We start from the raw sequence: 20,680 nt of genomic DNA on the forward strand, positions 1-20,680 counted from the left end.
TTTTATTTTCTCTTTTTATTAACGATTTGGAAGATTATTTATTACGAAACCAGATGGAGGGTTTTACTTGTCCTTCTCCTCAAATACAGGATGATTTATTTGCTATGTTGAAACTCTGTCTACTTTTTTATGCCGATGACACTGTCTTTATATCTGAATCTTCGCCTGATTTACAAAAGTCATTAGATGCGTTTGCAAATTATTGTGATATATGGAAACTTAATGTCAATATAGCCAAAACAAAGATCCTCATTTTTTCAAAAGGTGCAATGTCAAAGCGTAAATTTTTGTATAAAGGAGTAACTATTGAAAACGTAAAATCATTCTGCTATTTGGGTATTGTTTTATCAAGAAGTGGAAAATTTAATAATGCTAAAAAGCATTTAGTAGAACAAGCGTCAAAGGCATTATATGGTGTTTTACGAAAATTACGTTATTTTAGCCTACCAATTAATTGTCAGTTAGACCTATTTGACAAGGTCATTAACCCAATTTTACTTTACTCGTGCGAAGTGTGGGGTTACGAAAATTTAGATATTATTGAAAAGGTACATTTAAAATTTTTGAAATTTATTCTTAATCTTAAATCTAGTACTCCAAATTGTATGGTGTATGGAGAAACTGGAAGGTACCCATTGTCACTCTTTGTTAAAATTAAAATGATAATGTACTGGGCAAAAGTTTTGACAGCCCACGATTGTAAACTCACTAATGTAATCTATTGTTATTTTTATGTTTTATGTTATATTTAGATGTTACAAAAATGGATCTTTTATACATCCATAGATAAAATGTATACATGATATACTCAACTCGTGCGGGTTGTCTTATATATGGGAAAATCAAACAATATGTAATTACAACTGGCTTAAGTCAATAGTTAAAGAAATATTACAAAATCAATTTGTACAAGATTGGAGAAGTATAGTAGATAACTCACCAAAATGTATTAACTATAGAATTTTTAAAACAAATCTCAATTTAGAAAAGTACTTGCTGATTTTACCTACAGATCTACGGACCACGTTAACAAAATTACGAACATGTAATCATCGATTCCCCATTGAAACAGGTAGATGGCATAATATTGAAAAACATTTAAGAAAATGTACAATGTGTGATTGTAATAGTTTTGGGGATGAATTTCATTATATTTTAGAAAGTACACATTTTGTAAACGACAGAAAAATGTTTTTACCCAAGAGATATTATGAAAAACCCAAATATTATAAAATTTAACGAGCTCATGAATACTTTTAATGTAGAAAAACTAAAAAACTTGTCAATATTTATTAAAAAAATGTTCAAAGTCTGTTCTTCCAGAAACCAACTTTAACAACCTGTTGTATTGTGATTTTAACCTTTTTTTGTCATTATTACTCCTACTGTACATGTGATCCTTGACTGTGTTCGTGTACATTTGTATATACTGATTTTGAACCTCAAATACCAGTGAACTGGTCTTGAGCGAATAAAAAAATGAAATTGAATTGGGGGTCTAAATGGATTGGGGGGGGGGGGGGTTACCTCAAGCATCTTGTAACGACTAATTGGTCCTGTTGGTCCGCGGGACAGTTATCACAATTCAGACAGTCTACAGAAAAATATGTTTTATGTATACTTAACTAAAGTTTTCATCTGTAAAAGTTTACGAATGCTAATTTAAATTTTTCTGTTTCTAAATAAACGTTAACGAAAAAAATTTAATTTGCTGATAAATGTCGATCTATAATTAACATTCGTTGACAATAATTAAGAGTTGTTAATCCCAATTTACAATCGTAAACCTCTGATCGTAAATGATAGTTAACGATTCGTTAACTATAGTTTTCATCCGGAAAACTATATTCAATAGTTGTAAACCAAAATTAACAAATGATAATCTCAATTCATCTGTCCGTACAATAGATTTTGCTGATAAATATAGATGCACATCTGTAAAGTATAAATTAAATTTGTGAGACTTGTGAATCATAGTTTCACAAATGTGAAACTATATTTACCAGATTAACAATGTTCTGCATTCGCAAATAATTGTAATCGGCGTTAAGTATAGTTTACTCTCTGATCGCGGTAAATTTGGTTAACAGATGTGAAACAGATTAACGTCGTTAACTATAGTTTTCTGTCCGTAAACTGCAGTTTACAACCGATGAACCTAGTTTATCAACTGTGAAACTATGTTTAGCTAATTTTCGTGATTTTGGTGGTGACAACAAAGCGGCTCCTTTTATCCCACGTTCACGGATTGAACAAAGAATTAAACAATGATATATGACAATATATATGCTTTATTTGGTGGTTTATGGGGGTATGAAGGTAGCAAGCATTGTAGAAAAGAAGATGGACAGTGGATATACATATTGAACCTAGTATGCTATTCGTTGAAGCAACTATTGACATATTGTGCATGGTTCATTAATTCGCAAGAAAACTTTTCTGACTCACAACAGTGTCTCTCCTTTCAAATGAGCGTAGTTCTTCTCATGAACAAAGCTGAGTTTTCTTTACCATTAGGTATACATGTTTATACACCTTGCCAAGTTTAATCAAAATTGGCCCATGGCTTCCGGAGAAAATAATAACACTGAGCAAGTTTACAACAACGACCATAGATGGACAAAATGCATGCTTACGTGAGATTTTTTTTTTTATTAGAATTATGAATGCATCATAGTCTTTTATATCCATTTGTGGTATAAAATTTCAGTATTTAGGCTTCGTTTACTTTTTTTTCTCAGTAAAAATGAATGTTTGGGTTAAAGGATTTGAAATTGCTCCAGAAAAGGAAATGAATTAAACGCATGAATTATAAGGTAAATATACCAACTGCATAACTATATGAACAAATGAATTTTGAAAGTTAAAATAATTATACATTTGAAACTAGTACAATAATATACATATATACTATATATGGCGCTGAAATCTCACATTCCCTCATTGTCAGACTCGCAATAATTTTTCTCATTATGAAATGGGCATCTTGTTTATTTGAGAGTATTGCAATTTGTTGTGCTTAAAAATTACAATGTATATATAATATATCATAAGATGTTTATTGTTATGATCCTTTGAACGATTCTGTAAATGAAAGTTTACTTCTAACGTAAGATCATATAGTGTGTGGCAATGTGTCAAAGTTCCGTTCGTCATTAAAGGCAGGTTTTGGTTTGTTTTTTGTTTATACCATTGTGGTATGCGCGCTGGCGCCACTTTTTTCTAGGACTCATCCCCAGCCCGCGGGGCGAAGGTGATGATCCAATACACCTGTACATGAATATAATACAAAAAAAAAAAAAACCATACAAGCTTAAGCTTGCGAAGATTTTTTTATTTAAAAGAATCATATAGTAAAAATAGAAAAAGTTTAATGATACAATAAAGACATAAGTTATTACAAAAGTAAAAAGTCATAAAGTCTAAAAATTAAAAAAAAAAAAATCGAAAAAAAAAATAATTGTAAGTAAACGGTACATAAACCACATTTAAAATGGTTAATTTTTATCCTATCAGGCTATCACAGTCAATGAATATCAAAAATACATGTCAAAGTAAACGACAAAAAAAAAAGAATTATTCCCCTTTAGTTGCAATTGCCTTTTCAACCAATGGAGCTTCCTACAAAAAAAAACATAAAACAATTTTCAATAAAAAGAAATACGTGTACAATGTAATGTTACATGTTTTTTTGTTGTTTTTTTTTTTGGAAAAAAAATAATAAAACGTACCAGAACGTATACACAGAACTGCGCATGCTCGTCTGCCGGTAAACAGTGTAGGGCGGGTTTGATGGTACCATCTTCTCGTACTCCCACGCATCTGTCGTATTCATTAGCAGACTCCAGAACTACGCAGTTATCTCCCTTCGCAATCAGTTGAAATTTCGTCTCATCGGCCACCTGGGCTCCTGCCCCCTACATATAATGAAATCAATGTAAGCTTGTGTGTCTGTTTATGAGCTATCATTTTATAAATGACAATGTAACCTTAAAGTTTGAATTAAGTTTGGCGTTTGTCGCCATGGTAAACACATGTTTATCATTGCTTATTGCCTCTATTATGAAATAGGCAAGGAAACAGATTATATATCAATACGGCTTTCAAGAGTCTCTAAACACTGACAAAAATAATCACAGCCGTAAATGGAATATATTCGTACAACCAATTCTACTGTATGTTTTATGAAAGAATATTGAAAACAGATATTTTTTATGATAAAGATTTGTGAAAACTTACAAAGTGCACGACTTATACTTGTCCACTCACTACTTACAAAGTACATGTATAGACTAAATAAATGTTTGTCCGCTAACTACTTACAAAGAACATAACTTGCGTTTGTCCACTGATAATGGCGAGGTAGTTAAAGTCGTTGTGGATGTGGACTCGATTGTTTCCTTCATTGATGACCGTCCAAATAGCTACAAAAACACATTGACTAATTATATTACCCTTAACGTATCAACATTCAATAATTCCATTGCAGAAGCTGTCTTCAAGAAAAAAAATCTCATTTATCTGTCATGCATGGTAATTTCTATCCTCGAAGAGGGACCCTACTATCAGATTATTTATCAAGTTATTTTGTTTGGATTTGCAGAGTTCCAAGGAATGTCAACTAAAGATACATCTTATTTTTGACATTGAACAGTTTCATAAAAGTGTATACTATATTTGATTCTTGCATTTTATTTATAATGCTAAAACAGTCCCTTTTGTTCAGATTTACGATTTCTTTTAAAATGATATTGGATAAATTTATACCATTTTGTGCAGTAGGCCCTAAATCTCCAGCTCCATTGACGATGAAACCGCCATCGTCTGTTTTTGCAACCTGCAACGCACGCCCATTGATTTTTGACACCAACTGAATTTTGTTACCTGTTACAAAGTTGTGCTGCAAAAGATAATGATACATTGTACACATGTATAATAATTGTGAGATACGTTCACATTCAAAAAATGCATATCGTATAAGACTGTCACAAGACCATGTCAAAATACCATGAGACACATAAGGTATATGTACTGTTGACAATGTTCCAGCATGAGCATTAACCATTTTTAAGTTCCCATGAAACATTATTATTTATGTTGCTGGCTTTCTGATGCCATCATGACAACGAAGCTTAAAACAATATCATATTCCTTTCACTTGACTTCATGTATATATGATAGTTGAGTTATCTCTCAGAAATTCCCAATTCTTTTTTCCCCTTTTCCTTCTGCAAGAAGGATACTACATCTAAGCTTCTTGGTCTAAAACAGAGACCTATACCTAATGGAGAGATACAAGCAAGTGAAATCGCCAACGTACGAGAACAGGAGCGTGAGTATGCTGATGGATTTCTGACGTAAGCTTGTGTCCAACGACGTCAAATTCCTTCTGGATGGTGTTTCCAATCTTATTCATTTCCTCTTTCAAACCATCAAAGCAGCCATGCTGGAAAGGAAAGAAAACCATTGTTTGAAGCAAACTTGTATGTCCGTTATTAACTTATTACCCCAATACTGCTTTTACCAGCCTATGTTTAGTCATATGTTTTTTTTGACTTGGAAAATACCTTTCTAGGTTGTGAATTTATTTGCAACGATTTTAAGAATGCTATCATGACGATCTAACACTTTTACTCACTTTCTCCTTTTCTTCGTCACTCATCTGAAAAGAAAAAAAGTAGATTTAAAAATAAAAAAAAAAGCATAACATGGTAACACGATTACAGTATTATTACAAAAATTACAGTAATACAGGATGGATTTCATTCTAAAAAAATTAATTCAGGACTATTGTGTAGATTCATATACTTAATATTAGTAAACACGAAGGTCTACTTAATTTCAACACGTATTTGTTTATACTTTTATTAATAAATCTTGTTTAAAAGTTATATGCTATGTTAACATAAGCTTCTCAAAAGCAACAGAAATGACAGCAACCCCTTTTTGATAATAGTATTAAAATCAAGATTTTCCCTTAGTAACCCCAAGTGTGTAGTTCATTTTTATTACCCATTTAACTAAACCATGCTCATTTTCTCAATCTTTATCTTCAAAAGCTTGTAAAGTTAAACTGAAATTAAACCGAGGAGCATACATATAGAACCATTTTAACAAGAGCTTGGACTTTGGGTAGTTGTGTCAATTGGCAATGTGACGTAGGCGTGTCTATTTCAATGCCGACCACTCAGTCACGGATCTTTGAAATTAACAAGATTTGTCTGACTTTCGAATCGGTGTATGTTTCGCCTGAAACCAGCGTCATTAACTTGTTTTGACGCAAGAAATAGAATGTTACATCCTACTGAAAGTTCAAAGCCTTGTTAAAATGGTTCTATAATGTAAAGGTTAATGTTTGCTTGCCATTTCATAAACATGTAATAATGTGGTATCGATGTTTCCTCAGTCAAATTTGCACTTCCATTTTTTTAAATCTTCATTACACTTATTATATAAACAAAATTGTGGAATGCGAACTTAATGAGAAAACATGTAAACCTCATACCGTCTGAATGTTTTTCTCTTGACTGGAAGTCTGTGACATTCTTAATCTAAAAAAAAGAACCATTGTCTATTCACAAAACAGAAATTATCCCCATTAATTTATGCTTCCACAGCTGTTTTAGAGGCGACATGTGCACTGTAATTGTTAAAGAAGATTACAAGAAAAAAACACATAGCAAATTATGCCTTCAACTAGGACATTTGAATGCTAAGCAAAATACTTCATTTAATGCAACCCTCTGCAAAAACAATTTTGTATATTGTCTTGTTTTTGAAGGACAGATTATAATTGTTTGCTTTTTGCAATCACAAACAAGAATAAACATAAAGTCTGACCTGATGTTTGGAACGATTCTGGATAGTGAATTAACAAAGAGAACTAAATTGGCATGGAATAAAACACGGAATTGGATGATTGCGGATACTGTTTGTTATTTGTTAAATCATGATGTGTTATTCCACTCCCCTTTTTACTCTTTGCCATTAATGTGCGCTTTACTCGGTATATACTGCGCAGTATTTTAAATAACTCACTAGGGTCGATGATAAAAAAGAATGCTCTGGCAGAGGGTTCAGGAAAATTCTAGAATATTCAATAAACACAATTTAACGCAGTATTTTAGATTACAAAATGAATGAGACCGACTGAATCACTGAATGAATCAATAAATGAATGAAATAGTAAAGAAATGTTTCAAGATACATTCATTACTATCCATTAATAATGTTTTATGAGCCTTCTTTTTTTGCTTGTATCAAAATAGCTGCCTTTCTTTTGATTTGACAAATCAATAGAAAAGTATGTTAATTTCGTGTGTCATGTTGTTAATTTTACTCCATGTTGCACATCGTACGTACTGTAGTTGAAACATGCAATTTTTTCAATACATATTTCAACACTTTAAGCATTTTAAGGATGGTTTAAGTTGAACAAACTTTATTTTAAATAACTCACTAGGGTCGATGATAAAAAAGAATGCTCTGGCAGAGGGTTCAGGAAAATTCTAGAATATTCAATAAACACAACGCGGTATTTTAGATTATAAAATGAATGAGACCGACTGAATCACTGAATGAATCAATAAATGAATGAAATAGTAAAGAAATGTTTCAAGATACATTCATTACTATCCATTAATAATGTTTTATGAGCCTTCTTTTTTTGCTTGTATCAAAATAGCTGCCTTTCTTTTGATTTGACAAATCAATAGAAAAGTATGTTAATTTCGTGTGTCATGTTGTTAATTTTACTCCATGTTGCACATCGTACGTACTGTAGTTGAAACATGCAATTTTTTCAATACATATTTCAACACTTTAAGCATTTTAAGGATGGTTTAAGTTGAACAAACAAAAAAATCTAGGTCAGTGACTCTAATGATCTTTGTGGCTTAAATGTGACACATCACGGCCTTTTAAATTTATATTTTTGCATTAAAAAGAGTTAAATTTTGGTGGTCATCACGTGTTTCAAAAATCACATGTTAGTTGGGACCATGGAACGTGTGTGCACCAATCGGTTTGGTGGGACCTTATCTTTATTTAGTTGAATGTTTTCAAGCTTTTAAAAAACACGCAAAGAGTAACGTTTATTTTTGCGGTAGATGGAATGCAGATGACCCCATTTAATCCAGTTTGTTTGTGAGATACACTTCAGTCGATTTGTACGTTTTACAATTTGTACTTCTGCAAAACAATAAGAGAGAGACATTAACCATTCTGTACCAAGGTTTTGTTTATAGAATTCAATATCATTTGACCAAATTAATTCATAGAAAATGGTTACAAATATTTAGTAACCTTGGTATCAAAAGTCAGCCTTTGTTTAAACTATCTGACACCTGTTTTTAATTCAGTTTAGCTAGACATACTGAGTATCGGACATGCATTTCCCCCGTATTGAACATTGGTTTTGTTGTTTTGTTTTTGTTGTTTTCTACATGTAATTTGCTGAAAATTTTTCGTTTTAATGTAATAACAATGTAATAACAATCAAAAAATTGCACCAATCCTTATACTGTAATAACACAAAACAAATAAAAGACTTCAATGTCTTTATTCATCATTTGTATTCTTATACAATAGCAAGTATACTTTCAATAACATAAAGCGTATCTATAGATGTAACTTAATTCACATTCACGCAATATCTAAGATACAACAACAGACACACAAAGAACCGGATGTAGAGAAATATCACGGGAAAAAATGAGAATTTTTACTTCCTAAAAAACAGAAAGCAAATAGTGTCCCTGATTGTACACTTCTTTCTTGAAGAACTAACTGTGGCAGATCCTCTTCTGTGCGTTCCTTCTCTTCTACTTCTTTTCATTTGATCCCTATAAAAACATAATTGATGTATGAGATTCAATATTAAATTTGATTGATTATATTCTAAAACATATTTGGAAATAAGATGTTGTAAAAATCCAAAAATAAGTTTGCTTACCACCATGTCTGAAACCTTCTCCTTTGCATCCTCTACTTTCTCCTTGACTGTGTCTTTGACCTCTGAAAATGAAACCAAAGTTTACATGAATATTTGAATGGATGGTTACATGTTGTTTTTCAGTGTCACGGCCAACTGACAACAAATTACATCAGCAGCTGGTTTTTTTTTATATTTAGTCATACAACTTACCATCTACAGTGGATTTCTTTTCCTCCTCAGGGTGCTAAAATTGATACAAGAATGATTTGGATTAATCAAGACGTCTTTAAAAACCATGTTTTCTTTTAACACATTAATTTTGAAGTGGTTCATTTGAGTAAGAGTATACAAAAGTACAAGTTACACATTGACCTTCTAGTTAATATTCAATCAACAAATACCCGTGTCTCCGAAATTTTACCTAAACCAGGCATGAAAAGTTTACATTCAGCCAAAGCTCTGATTGAAAACTTACCACTCTTTTGTTCCATTCCTCAGAGATTTTGTTCCCAGCGTCGTCAAATTTTTCTTTTACTGTTTCCTTAATTTCTAAACCAAGTATACAATTTTTTTAAAAAGTTTTTTTATTTTACGTTATGAGGATGTCTTTTGAAAATGTGCTCATAATTTAATATCTACTTTTAAATTTCATAATTATGTGACCTTACCTTCAGTCTTTGATTTTTCTTGTTCTTCCGGATGCTGAAAGTAAATATAAACAGAGGTGTGATAGAAAGGAAAGAAAATAAGAACTTATTCATTACAATGGATAAAATTCATTCAATTGGGTGAAAGAGAATACATGTATATAACAAATAATTATCTAACCATATGTTCGTTCCATTTCTCCGTAATCACATTTCCTGCAGCATCTAACTTTTCTTTCACGGTATGACCAACATCCTGAAGTTTCTCCGAAACATTTTCCAATACACCAGGCTATAAGTAGAATATAACGTTAACTATTAAGCGTTGTCCTTATTTATATGAATGTTTCAATTTTTTTTGGTTGTTGGATATATACTAGACATTTAATGACAGAAAACGCAAAGAATTCTTACTTGATTCTTTTTGTCGTCAGACATGTTTGTAATGTATACAGTATCTGGAATAAAAAACGTAACTAATTTTAATTTATATCATTTTTATTTTTATGTAAGCTGTTTTGTTTTCCTAGATTATTACTTAGATTTTGTTTAAGTTTTTGTATTATTTAATGAGTCAAACACTCGTTCTTTTTTATTTCAGTAGCAAATCGAGTAACTAAATTCTTTGGAGTAACATGTGCTTGATCCGGTCCTGCCTCGCGTTTGAATTGCAACCAATCACATTCAACTGCTTAATTATGCTCGCCCAATCAAATTTAAGAAAAATATCTTACGAAACCATATTTTTTGTGTCACTAGGTCGTATACACTATCTTTTAAATATTTATTCAAATGTTCCGATAACTTCAAATAACTTAAGACACAAATACATGAAAATTAACGGCTATGTTGTGCAAATATATATCAGCAATGTATCACCTAAAAACCTTAATTAAATAACTAATAATAATTAATACTAGTATTTTTAACAAAAGAAATGGTAAAAATAAAGTCCATCTAAAGCTACTTAGCCATAACATTTTCTTCAAGACAATTTAAAAAACAGTTTTCATATATTTACTTCAGTTTTTGCAAGATCTGCACAGATAAACATCTTGTACTTATCTTAATTGAAGCTAAATAGGCAAACTAAACATGATATATTATTTATCATAAAGTTTAGAAAATTAGGAAAGTTTCTTAACCTTACCGGAAAATCAAGCGTGCGTTTACTTCTGATGAACTGAGCAAATTGCGCGAATATAAATCGTCTCTTTTTTCTACGTCGTAAGTTGCGTATTGTGCGCACTTCATAAGCTATCGACTGAGGAGGCCATCATAGGGATGGGGTTATTTCAAGTAAACAACATTCTATGGCTATTAAAGAAGTTAGATTTCCCAAAAATGCTAAACCTTATCTCAAATCATTTACATTGATCAGCAAGAACAAGAAAACATTTTGACGACTATTTGTATATATTCTGTATTAGTTTCAGTGAATTACCATTCCATAATTTCAGACACATATATAACCTACCGATTATTGTTTAACATTGTCTAAAGAACCTTGAGAATGTCATAAATTTCAAAACGAGTTATTATACAATAATAGATTGTCGATACTATAGTATTTATAGATAAAATACAGGAAAAAATATGATTTGGTTATCCTACACCTCTCATTAAAAGATACACTCAAGCAACAACATCTTTAAGAAAAACTTACCAAATCTTTCCAGCTGTCCTAACTGCAAGAAATAGTAACAATTTACGCTCGTTTGTAGATGACGCCTTTTTATTCACAGCGGACAAGTCACTGAACTCTTGGGAAAGAGGCCACCGATAGGAGATGCAATGCGTTTAACGTTTGCCAATTGACTTTTCTTTTTATATGTTGGCAATTTTCCTAGTGTTTTTGAGTATGTTTTGTATAATTTAAGGAGGGTGTTTTGCTAAAGTCGTGTCTTTTATATTTTGTTTTCATCCTTTTATAAACAATTAAAAGATCTATTCAATTGCTGTAGATTTTTTTTTGAAATTACAACAGCTTTCTTTTATAAATATTGAAAATTCTTATAATTTCTTCATTTTAATTTGAACAAAATGTTTTCGATAAATGGATATTCTAGTATGCGGTTTTCGCCATAATTTCCATCAGACAAATAAAATTCAATATAAGATAGGAAGGATGAATTATTTCAATGTGCATGTTGATTTACAATTTCACCTTATGAGTACCCCAAAGGTTGTGTTTAAGAATTTTCATTCAGAAAGAACTGATAAAAAATCAACATCAATTCAAAAATCAATTCATGACCTTTGTGTATCTAAACCTTCACTCTTCAATACTTGTATCTATTATTTGGTTTTTTTCTTTATGTATTCATGCTTATATGTTATAATTTGTTTTGAGATGTGTTATCGTTTTCATTGATAAACATCCTTTTGAAACTTATGATCTAACTTTCCACCAGATTAATTTTCATTGTTTCAGTTAGATTTTGATTGTGACTGTTATGATTTTATATTAAACCAGAAACATACATTTAAAAACAAATCGCCAGCGTATCAAGAGTACATTCATATCTGTTTTTAGTGCAAAAAGGAAACGCAACAACATTTGACCTTTGCGAAATGTAGGCTGTTGACCCCCTTTCTCGCTGCATACTCCGCGAACAAAAGCAAACACAACACAGGTTCATCGTCCTGCAAAAGCATTTGGGCCTTTGGATCGTCATTCCGAGGATTTAATGGCTAACATCGATCGCTTGTTTGTTACTGCGAATGTGTGTGTGCGGGATCTGTTCCATTCAGTGTTTAGATCACAGCTAGAGTTATAAATCTTCATCTCTTAAAATTAATCTTGTTTGATGCTCAAATATAATAAAATAGTTTTTTGAAATAAGTATAACTTAATAGTGGAATAATGTTTTATCCTGCGAGTAATCTCAGGTTTGCCTTTTGAATAAGAATTGAAGTTTGAAAAATAATGCAATTTACCGAACTTAAAAACAAAACGAGTCCGTATATTAACTTACTTGCCCTGATTAAATAGGTCAAATGAGGCAAATGACATCTAACCTCTAAGATTTTTGATATTTTTAGTATAATTAGTACATCTGCATAGTTTACCATTACATTTAAAAAACCCTTTTTCACCTTAACGCTCTAAATAATTTCTGCTTTCAACGATTGAGTCAGCAGTTGACAAATTCTATTTTGAGGATTTTCGGAATGACTTTATTTTTTAAATTATTGATTCAAATAAAAAATAACGTAAAAATCAGAGTTAATTTGTTTAATTAACGTATACTAAAACAGGATAAAAAAAAACCCATTACAATTAAAACAACGAAATGGTCATTATAATATTTTAAACACATTTTATATCTATCTATTAATATGATAAAAGTAAAGCGTCACTTTTACAAGGGTATAAACTGTCCTTCCTGTTATGTCATTCATATTAGGTCACTTCGTTTTCTGAAAAAAAAATATGAAAAAAATCCAAGATGTTAAAAAAATCCCATTAAAACAATCGAATTAAGATATGCAGGTATAAATATAAAATAAAAGGTATGTATAAACGTGTTATGAGAATTAAATACAACTGGGTTTTGTTTTTAAAAAAGACTTAACTGGATTAAATAAAAAAAAGTTGCTTTCAAATTCGAGGTGTAATACGATCTCTATAATAAAATCTATATATGTCAAAAAAAACCACACAATTTTTTTTAGCAAAATTTTCATTTCTTTCTTACAATCAAATGTACACCAAACATGGCATGATCATCCGAGGAGTAACAATTCTCGGCAGATTTCAAGGAACCGTTTTCTTCTATCCCCACACATTTCTCTGGTTCTCTAACCGACTCTAGTGCCACAAAATTCTCTGGATCCAACACCAGCAACAATAATGTCTCCAATTTATCATGTTCAGACCCCTGTGGCTAAAAAACCGATTGTTCGTGAATTTGACATGCAAACCGTTCTAACAAATATCTACTTACTCCGTCAAGTTATTATTCAACTTCTACAATATAATTCCATGGGTTTAATTCATAATATAAAATTTATACTATATGTGTTAGACAAAAACCCCCCTCTGGCCCAAGGAACAGAGAACTTAAAGGAGACCGCTTTTGATCTCAGTCTCACTTTTCCACTATACACTAGTGATCCTTTTATGAAAGTGAGACTTACATTTAGATCATCAGTGAGCTTTCTAGGTTTTATGGCTATAGCGTATTTTTATTTTAAAAATATACTTAATTGCAAAAAAGAAAGAACATACATACATACTTACCACATGAATAACAATAGTCTGTCCATTTACAATGGCTAAAAAGTTATTGTGGTTATGAAGGCGAACCTGGTTGTGTCCCTCATTAATGACTGTCCACACAGCTTTTAAAAATTTAAATAAATTGTTTTCATGAAATACTGGATGACGATGGAGTTACATGTTTAATGAAGATTAATAAAATTCTTTTCTTATTTTCTTCCGACACTAAATAAAAAAATAGCCCCCATTGAATTTCTCAATACAATTAACATGAATTTGCATCCGTGTATTTACTTGTAATAAACATGTTGTACGTATTCGTAAATTTTGCATTGAAAAAAAAACCCCAATTGAATGAAGAAAGGGGGGGGGGAGGCAGATAACCTTTTCAGAAAAGGTAAAAATTTATTTCAAATTTGTATTTCTTGATGAAAGAATGAACTCATATCAGGAAAGTTAGAGGTCTTATCTACTTCCCCTATAACATTAGGTACATCGATTAGAATACAAGAAATATTTCTGACCATTCCAGGCTTGTTCACCAATGTCTCCCCGCCCGTCCGCCACAAGTTTACCAGAGCGTGCCTCCGCAATCCTCAGTGATCGACCACTGGTCTTTGAAACCAATTGTATTTGATTCCCCGTCTCAAAATTGCTCTGAATGCATTACAAGTATTAAAACTTCAAAATATATATCAAGGCATGAAAGGTAATGAATTGAAACACAATGGCATTTGTATTTATGAAAAACAGCACACCAGCTAAAATTTCATCTTCGTACCAAAAGAGGTCCAAATTTTGTCTTCTTTGTTTCAGATGTAATTACGTTTCCAGCAGCATCTAACACTTCTTCAACAGCATGCCCAATCTTGTGTTGATTTTGAGACAGCATTTCTAATGGATCAATCTTTATTTAAAACATACATATATAAGTTAACATAGGATTTGAAGGTAAAGTTTTCAAAAAATCTTTGTAAGATGATTTTGTGCTATGTTTAACTTATATAATGTTAATAAAACATATAAAAAAAAAATTTCAAACCTCAAGAGGAGGGTATTTTATTTCCTTAGTGGATGTTTGTGCCATCTCTGTAAGGAAGTTATTCTGGTCCTGGCTTTGAAAAATATCAAATTGTGAAAAGATATTGCATAGAATGTATTTTAATTTTTCAAAATTTAATCTATCATCAGTTATGCTGAATCACAATTTTAACGAAACCGAATGAAGACTGTACATTTATTTGGAATGAACGACTAAGAAAAGCAAATTTTCATTTTTGGACCTAATCCAATGATAAAAGTAAAATGATAAAAACAAATTCACAACAAAAACAAATATACGAGGGTACGAGTTAACATGCATTTTTTTTTTATCGAGCATTATGATGTAGGTTTAAATGCCATCCGAGGTACGACTCATTATTTAGACGTATGCATGATAGTTCATGTCGTAAAGAACATATTAGAGAAGACTTGTTTGATCAAACCCGTCTTTGACAATTGAAAACAATGCTTACATGTTTTGTAAACATAAAGGCTAGTATCATTAACTCTGGCCACATCTATTATTGATAGTAACTTACATAAGAAATTGGGAACGTTCACAGAAACAATACTTTATTGCGTCTGTTACGCTACTTCCCATGTACTTTCAAAAACATTATAGTTAAAGGCTAACATCGATTGCTAATTGTGGTAGAGAAAAGCCCAGGGCTTTCTAGAAAGATGCAGAATCCTTACTTAATAATAATAATTTACAAATAATCAACAATATAAAAAAAAATTCCGAGAGAAAAATCCAATGTAAAGCATTTATATTTGGGATAGCTTATCTGAATCTCTGAGCCCCTTATTAGATATCTTAAATATGAAGCAGCTTATTTGTAAAACAGCTTTAGTTTTCAATGCGTTATGAACTTAAGTATTAGAAAATAAATGCATGAAATATCAAGGCAATATCTTGAACAACAGTCAACCAAACTATATAATTAATAGATGATTTAAGCATAACTTACCCTTGCAAGATGTGTACAGTCAACCTGTTCGTTGGATTTCTGGAAGGTCTATTTAAACACCACAAGAGCGATTTGAATTTGTAAGCTATCGCTTTATTGAACTTTAAATTCTTTACATTTAACACAACGTTTTATATTTGTTTGAACAAATTTACAACTTACTAGATGCATTGTTTTATAATTTTATTTATGATTTGAAGGGTTTTTTAATTCAATGTCTGTACCACAGTGATGAACAATTTTCAAATAAAGCATTTCAATTGTCTCTGAAGCAGTTCAAGAATATGATGTAAAGTTTGGATGAAGTCTAACGGCGACTGTTAGATGTTCATTTATCTTAGTTTAAATTGCAACTGAGACATAACTAATGACACAGAAAGTAATGAAAATATACTTGTGTCAAGCGTAGTCTCCCATCCACAATCTATTAACGTCGACTGATCATTTACTATATAAAAAATAAATTTCATGTGTATTGTGTTTTAATCTTTATTTGTATAAAATAACACAATATAGATAAATATTAAACATTTGATGGATATATTCGTTTTTAAAGACACAAGAGAAAAATTAAAATAAATGTAAAAGGAATGTGTGAAATTGCACATATTATTTCCTGGCATTTTACCAAGGCTTAATCACAGTTACGGTCATGCATCTACACATATTATCAAAATGATATTCTAAAGGGTAATGGCAATCATTAGTATGTCAGGAATTCGTTATTGTGATGCAATGGTAGATACGAAAAAGGAAGATGCAAAAAAGTTCTCAATACAAGTTTTACATTTCCGATGTAAGGCAAGGTTACAACGAATACAGGTAATACTCTTCGATTTCGAGCCAAATGACCAAAGTCAGTTCACTTTTTATCTTCAAGTTGTGCATTTTCAGGGTTTTTCTACAACAAATGATAAATCAAGATTAATTCGAGTCTGTAATAAAAAACAAATAAACAACAAAAAAAACCCCGAAACAAAACAAAAACACCCCCACACGAAATTGCTTGAAAGAATCTCAGTCAAATGTTTTATCAGGAAACAGTTACTTAAATATTTGAATTCTTACAATCAAAAGGACTCCAAACAAGGAATTGACACTCGACGACGCACAGATTTGAGCGGTCTTTAAAGATCCATCCTCATTGATACCAATGCATCTTTCTGGACCAACAGTGGACTGCAAAGCTACCAAATAGTCTCCATTCAACACTAGCTGTAACTTGGCCTCTGCTCCTATCTGCGCCCCGTTGTCCTGGAAAACATCCTATACACATTTACTTTTGACTTGTCGTTTGTGTATCTCTACAATACCTAAGTGGATCTCAAGACTGTTTCGTTTATAATACTCACCACTTGAATGACCACTGGTTCGCCATTCACGATGGCAAGGAAGTTATTGTTGTTATACAAATGGACCTGGTTGTTTCCATCATTTACCACTGTCCATATTGCTGAAAAACCAAATCATCACTTACATATTATGTCAATCCATTTACTATAAAATAGTAATCGTATAAATTAGGAAACTGATGATAAATTATTATATTAAAGAATTAATAATCAATTGTTGGCATTGATATTCTAGTGCTGCTGTATGACAAACCATTCCAAGCATGTGCACCAATTTCTCCCTTTCCGTCTAAAACTAATTGTCCCGAAGGTCCCTCTACAATCTGTAGTGTGTGGTGACTGGCCCGTGATACCAGTTGTATTCTGTAGCCGGTTACGAAGTTGTTCTAAAACAGATTGGATATTTGTTAGTTTTTCAATTTTATCGTTACAGAAAGCAATCAAGCATTTCATCCACTTTTAACCTATAGTCACGTTCATTAACCAATTTGTTGCATTGAATAATTTTGTTTTCCTACGAAGGCAAAAATTGTCTGTTTGATGCTGTGAACATGACATGTACCTCTGAAACAATCTTAAGTGTCAGTAACATTAACAAAAAAATATCTATGATATGGCTGGACCCCAGCTCCTATTACAAACAAACAAATAATCAAATTATAAAAGTGTGCTACTACCAATACGGGACCAAAGTTGTGCTTGTTCCATTCACTTTCAAGGTAATGGCCTGCAGCTTCTAATGTGCTTTGCACAACATCCCCTGCCTTTTCTAATTTGTCGACAACCTTCTTCAGCACACCTGGCTGCAATAATCAATATTAACCAAAAGTCACATATGTACATGTCTTACAGCTTAAAAATTGTAATTTTATTACTTCTGTTTTCAAATAATATTTTTGCAATCAATGAAACATACCTCCTGAGCTGGATACTTTTCTTGATTTTTAGACGTCATCTTTTATAAAATGTTGTCTCTGAAAGGACTATGAACAAGATATGAAATTGACATCAGTTCAGCATCCATTGAATATAATTAGATGAAAATTATCCTTGTTTCTCTATTAATCAATAATTCTGCTTCATCCATAGTATTTGTAAACCGATCTTTGTTACATGGGCCTTGATAAATATAAGTTAACCCCCATAGACAGATGTTTACTAAATTGCAAGTTTTAAGCAGTTTCAAGAGATCAGATGGTCATTTACCGTATTTTTTTTTCAAGGACAAACCTTAGCAACTAACGTGCGGCATTTTAACAAAAATGGTTTTGCCAAATTCATATTATAGCGATATTTAGATACACTAGCATTGGGTATGTACCATTGGTGCTATGTAATTTTCTGTGTGAAACGTAAATTATGAGATAACCGAATGAACTGCTTTTTATACAAGTTTATGTTAAGAGATAAAACCATATAAAGATCTATACTTATAGTAGCATGTGATCTTAATCACGAGACAACTTACCACAAAGAAATTCCTTATTTCAAAACAAAAATAAACATAAATCTTGAAATTTGTTTACAATAGTATTGTTGTTAATAAAACACTTTTTTAAAAACCAAATTAAAGAGTCAAATAATTTGTAAACTGTATATGTCAATGCTATCCATAAAGATATCCTAGGTATGTTTTTTTTTGTTTACTCTTAAAATGATTGCATATTATTATTACGATATGTATCATCTTTAAACAATACAATATTTATACAAGAAGAATTGACTGTCTTACCACCGTACTGAATGTGCCTCTGCAGTACGAGAACCTAAAGGATAAAGTGATGCTCACTCGCGTGGTCTCGATCAATGCAACCAAATGTGCGGCTTTCTCCGGAAAATCACGACAAGAAGAAGACACAGAACCTCAACCCGGTACACCGGTCACTGAACCTTTACGGATGAGGACCCCGACGGGAGGCCGCGATGCTCTGTTTAATGTTTATTTCTGTATTGATCGTAGTGAGAAAATTAGCTCATGTCATTATCAGGTCAGACACGAGTACACAACGGTCAATCAAAATAATTAATAATGAAAAGAAATGCCCATTGCAAATAGTTTGAAAGACTTTATCACAAACATCGAGATGTCTTACATTTGAAATATATATTTTTTTCCTCAAAACATTGTGTAATTTATATTCACTGATGTTTTTCTCATATCTAAAACAACGAAATTTTTTTTTTCCAGAAAACCCTGCCAATACAGTCATTCACTGTACTGGTCGAACGTCCGTTGACCAGTGTACGTGATCCTCCGGACCATATGTTTTAAATGAGTTTATCAGTATATCAGCTCTTGTACACACAAACCACTGTAAATGTAAACATTGCACCATGCTGTAGAAGTATTGACGAATTATACTTTTTCTTCAAGTAAGTTTGTTGACCTTTTTGATATGAAAACATGATTCATGTAGAAAGAGGTTGGTGTAACTGTGGCCATCGTCCGCTGTAACAATACAATACACAACACGTGTACCTGCACGTGAGTATGTGTACATGTGTTGGTATTACACATCGCGGGCTATGATCCAAGGTTAATCGAAGTGGGGTCATGAAAGGACATTGTATTCTATTTTTGTTGCTCGACGATTAGGAAAACTAGATATACATCTAGCACATATATTAGAAGGCTTCATTACAAATGCATTATACAGAAGAGGATCAATTATTGAATTAAATTAATTTTAGATTATTTTAATAATTGATATTTTAAAATAATATTATTTCGACTGTACCTTTTCGCTTTACATAATTTATTATTTATATTATTCTGAAAAATATATTTAAAATGGATGTTGTTTGCTTGTTATACAACACTCAGACGACTCTTTAATATTTAAAAATTTGCCCTCTTTACACTTCAGTCACTTTTAGATTTTACGCAGAACTGAAAGAGCTGCGGATAACATAACGTAATGATACTTCATATAAAATATTCAAGATGTGAAAGCATTTTTGGATTGGGAATAGTTGTCCTTCACTGATGCAATTAATCAATCATTTGCTGACTTTTTGGTGAATTTTTATTAGGATCCTTGGTATCAAACTACGCAGTATCATGTGTACATTGTTGATCCATTATCAAAACTGCGCTGCAAATGCAAATTCAGCAGTGGATTAGTCAACGGAAGAATTGATCAATATAAATCCTCAAGGTGGCGTGAGTGTATTCGTTTGATCGTTACGCATTTAAAACAAATTATACTATTGTCATTATGTGTCTATTTTAAAGTGACATTTAATTTCCTTTTCAAGTAAATAAAAATAAAAAGAATTATTTAAATAACCTGTTTTATAAGTGAAATTGTTTGTTAAAAAAAATAAACATTTCCACAAAGATATCGACAGGGTGATTGATTGAGCTTTTCTCATCCTCACCAAATAAATAAGTTGACATTCAATTCATACAATAGCTATTAAAAGCTGCAGTGTAAAAGTTTCTTTTAGTTCATGTTTTGTTGAAAACAAATACCATAGTACATTGAAATGACTATAAGAAGAAA

General features: G+C 31.5%; 4 protein-coding genes across 7 annotated transcripts; all 4 read right to left on the minus strand.

Moving 5' to 3' along the window:
* Positions 1-3,319: 3,319 nt before the first annotated feature.
* LOC128156046 (uncharacterized) lies at positions 3,320-6,931 on the minus strand. Its single transcript, XM_052818010.1, has 8 exons — positions 6,841-6,931; positions 6,506-6,551; positions 5,627-5,662; positions 5,321-5,446; positions 4,768-4,900; positions 4,324-4,424; positions 3,732-3,917; positions 3,320-3,621 (listed from the first exon to the last, which is right to left on the minus strand). Exons 2-8 carry the CDS (start codon positions 6,542-6,544, stop codon positions 3,577-3,579), a joined length of 666 nt encoding a protein of 221 aa, XP_052673970.1. The 5' UTR covers positions 6,545-6,551; positions 6,841-6,931; the 3' UTR covers positions 3,320-3,576.
* Positions 6,932-8,546: 1,615 nt separating this feature from the next.
* On the minus strand, positions 8,547-11,359 carry LOC128191176 (uncharacterized). Of its 2 annotated transcripts, none has more exons than XM_052863262.1 (8): positions 11,249-11,359; positions 9,997-10,040; positions 9,764-9,874; positions 9,604-9,637; positions 9,411-9,484; positions 9,146-9,179; positions 8,954-9,015; positions 8,547-8,843 (listed from the first exon to the last, which is right to left on the minus strand). In XM_052863262.1, the coding sequence occupies exons 2-8, from the start codon at positions 10,018-10,020 to the stop codon at positions 8,823-8,825; spliced, it is 360 nt and encodes a 119-aa protein (XP_052719222.1). In that variant the 5' UTR covers positions 10,021-10,040; positions 11,249-11,359; the 3' UTR covers positions 8,547-8,822. The 2 variants fall into 2 exon arrangements, with proteins under 2 accessions (XP_052719222.1, XP_052719221.1); XM_052863261.1 differs by lacking the exon at positions 11,249-11,359 and adding an exon at positions 10,733-10,846.
* Positions 11,360-12,805: 1,446 nt separating this feature from the next.
* LOC128191175 (uncharacterized) lies at positions 12,806-15,895 on the minus strand. Of its 2 annotated transcripts, none has more exons than XM_052863259.1 (7): positions 15,823-15,895; positions 14,850-14,922; positions 14,589-14,714; positions 14,332-14,464; positions 13,829-13,929; positions 13,284-13,472; positions 12,806-13,005 (listed from the first exon to the last, which is right to left on the minus strand). In XM_052863259.1, the coding sequence occupies exons 2-7, from the start codon at positions 14,892-14,894 to the stop codon at positions 12,994-12,996; spliced, it is 606 nt and encodes a 201-aa protein (XP_052719219.1). In that variant the 5' UTR covers positions 14,895-14,922; positions 15,823-15,895; the 3' UTR covers positions 12,806-12,993. The 2 variants fall into 2 exon arrangements, with proteins under 2 accessions (XP_052719219.1, XP_052719220.1); XM_052863260.1 differs by having other exon boundaries at positions 14,850-14,918; positions 15,823-15,866.
* Positions 15,896-16,297: 402 nt separating this feature from the next.
* On the minus strand, positions 16,298-19,056 carry LOC128156061 (uncharacterized). Of its 2 annotated transcripts, none has more exons than XM_052818049.1 (7): positions 18,907-19,056; positions 18,091-18,148; positions 17,852-17,977; positions 17,428-17,560; positions 17,175-17,275; positions 16,891-17,088; positions 16,298-16,723 (listed from the first exon to the last, which is right to left on the minus strand). In XM_052818049.1, exons 2-7 carry the CDS (start codon positions 18,127-18,129, stop codon positions 16,685-16,687), a joined length of 636 nt encoding a protein of 211 aa, XP_052674009.1. In that variant the 5' UTR covers positions 18,130-18,148; positions 18,907-19,056; the 3' UTR covers positions 16,298-16,684. The 2 variants fall into 2 exon arrangements, with proteins under 2 accessions (XP_052674009.1, XP_052674010.1); XM_052818050.1 differs by having other exon boundaries at positions 16,891-17,076; positions 18,907-19,053.
* Positions 19,057-20,680: the final 1,624 nt, after the last annotated feature.

Source organism: Crassostrea angulata, chromosome 7 (assembly GCF_025612915.1).
Source record: "Crassostrea angulata isolate pt1a10 chromosome 7, ASM2561291v2, whole genome shotgun sequence".
Lineage (NCBI taxonomy): Eukaryota > Metazoa > Mollusca > Bivalvia > Ostreida > Ostreidae > Magallana > Magallana angulata.

What these genes read in the sequence shown, in the direction of transcription:
- LOC128156046 (XM_052818010.1), bottom strand. Translation starts at nt 6,544, where the DNA reads ATGTCACAGACTTCCAGTCAAGAGAAAAACATTCAGACG. An exon ending in ATACTCACGCTCCTGTTCTC is followed by an intron (nt 4,901 to 5,320) that starts GTACGTTGGCGA and finishes TATCTTTTGCAG; the next exon opens with CACAACTTTGTAACAGGTAA. An exon ending in AGTTCTGTGTATACGTTCTG is followed by an intron (nt 3,622 to 3,731) that starts GTACGTTTTATT and finishes TTTTTTTTGTAG; the next exon opens with GAAGCTCCATTGGTTGAAAA.
- LOC128191176 (XM_052863262.1), bottom strand. Translation starts at nt 10,020, where the DNA reads ATGTCTGACGACAAAAAGAATCAA. An exon ending in AGGAATGGAACAAAAGAGTG is followed by an intron (nt 9,180 to 9,410) that starts GTAAGTTTTCAA and finishes TATCAATTTTAG; the next exon opens with CACCCTGAGGAGGAAAAGAA. An exon ending in AAAGAAATCCACTGTAGATG is followed by an intron (nt 9,016 to 9,145) that starts GTAAGTTGTATG and finishes TTTCATTTTCAG; the next exon opens with AGGTCAAAGACACAGTCAAG.
- LOC128191175 (XM_052863259.1), bottom strand. Translation starts at nt 14,894, where the DNA reads ATGGCACAAACATCCACTAAGGAAATAAAATACCCTCCTCTTGAG. An exon ending in TAAAATACCCTCCTCTTGAG is followed by an intron (nt 14,715 to 14,849) that starts GTTTGAAATTTT and finishes TTTTAAATAAAG; the next exon opens with ATTGATCCATTAGAAATGCT. An exon ending in AGACTATTGTTATTCATGTG is followed by an intron (nt 13,473 to 13,828) that starts GTAAGTATGTAT and finishes TCGGTTTTTTAG; the next exon opens with CCACAGGGGTCTGAACATGA.
- LOC128156061 (XM_052818049.1), bottom strand. Translation starts at nt 18,129, where the DNA reads ATGACGTCTAAAAATCAAGAAAAGTATCCAGCTCAGGAG. An exon ending in ACAACTTTGGTCCCGTATTG is followed by an intron (nt 17,561 to 17,851) that starts GTAGTAGCACAC and finishes AATCTGTTTTAG; the next exon opens with AACAACTTCGTAACCGGCTA. An exon ending in AACCAGTGGTCATTCAAGTG is followed by an intron (nt 17,089 to 17,174) that starts GTGAGTATTATA and finishes AAATGTGTATAG; the next exon opens with GATGTTTTCCAGGACAACGG.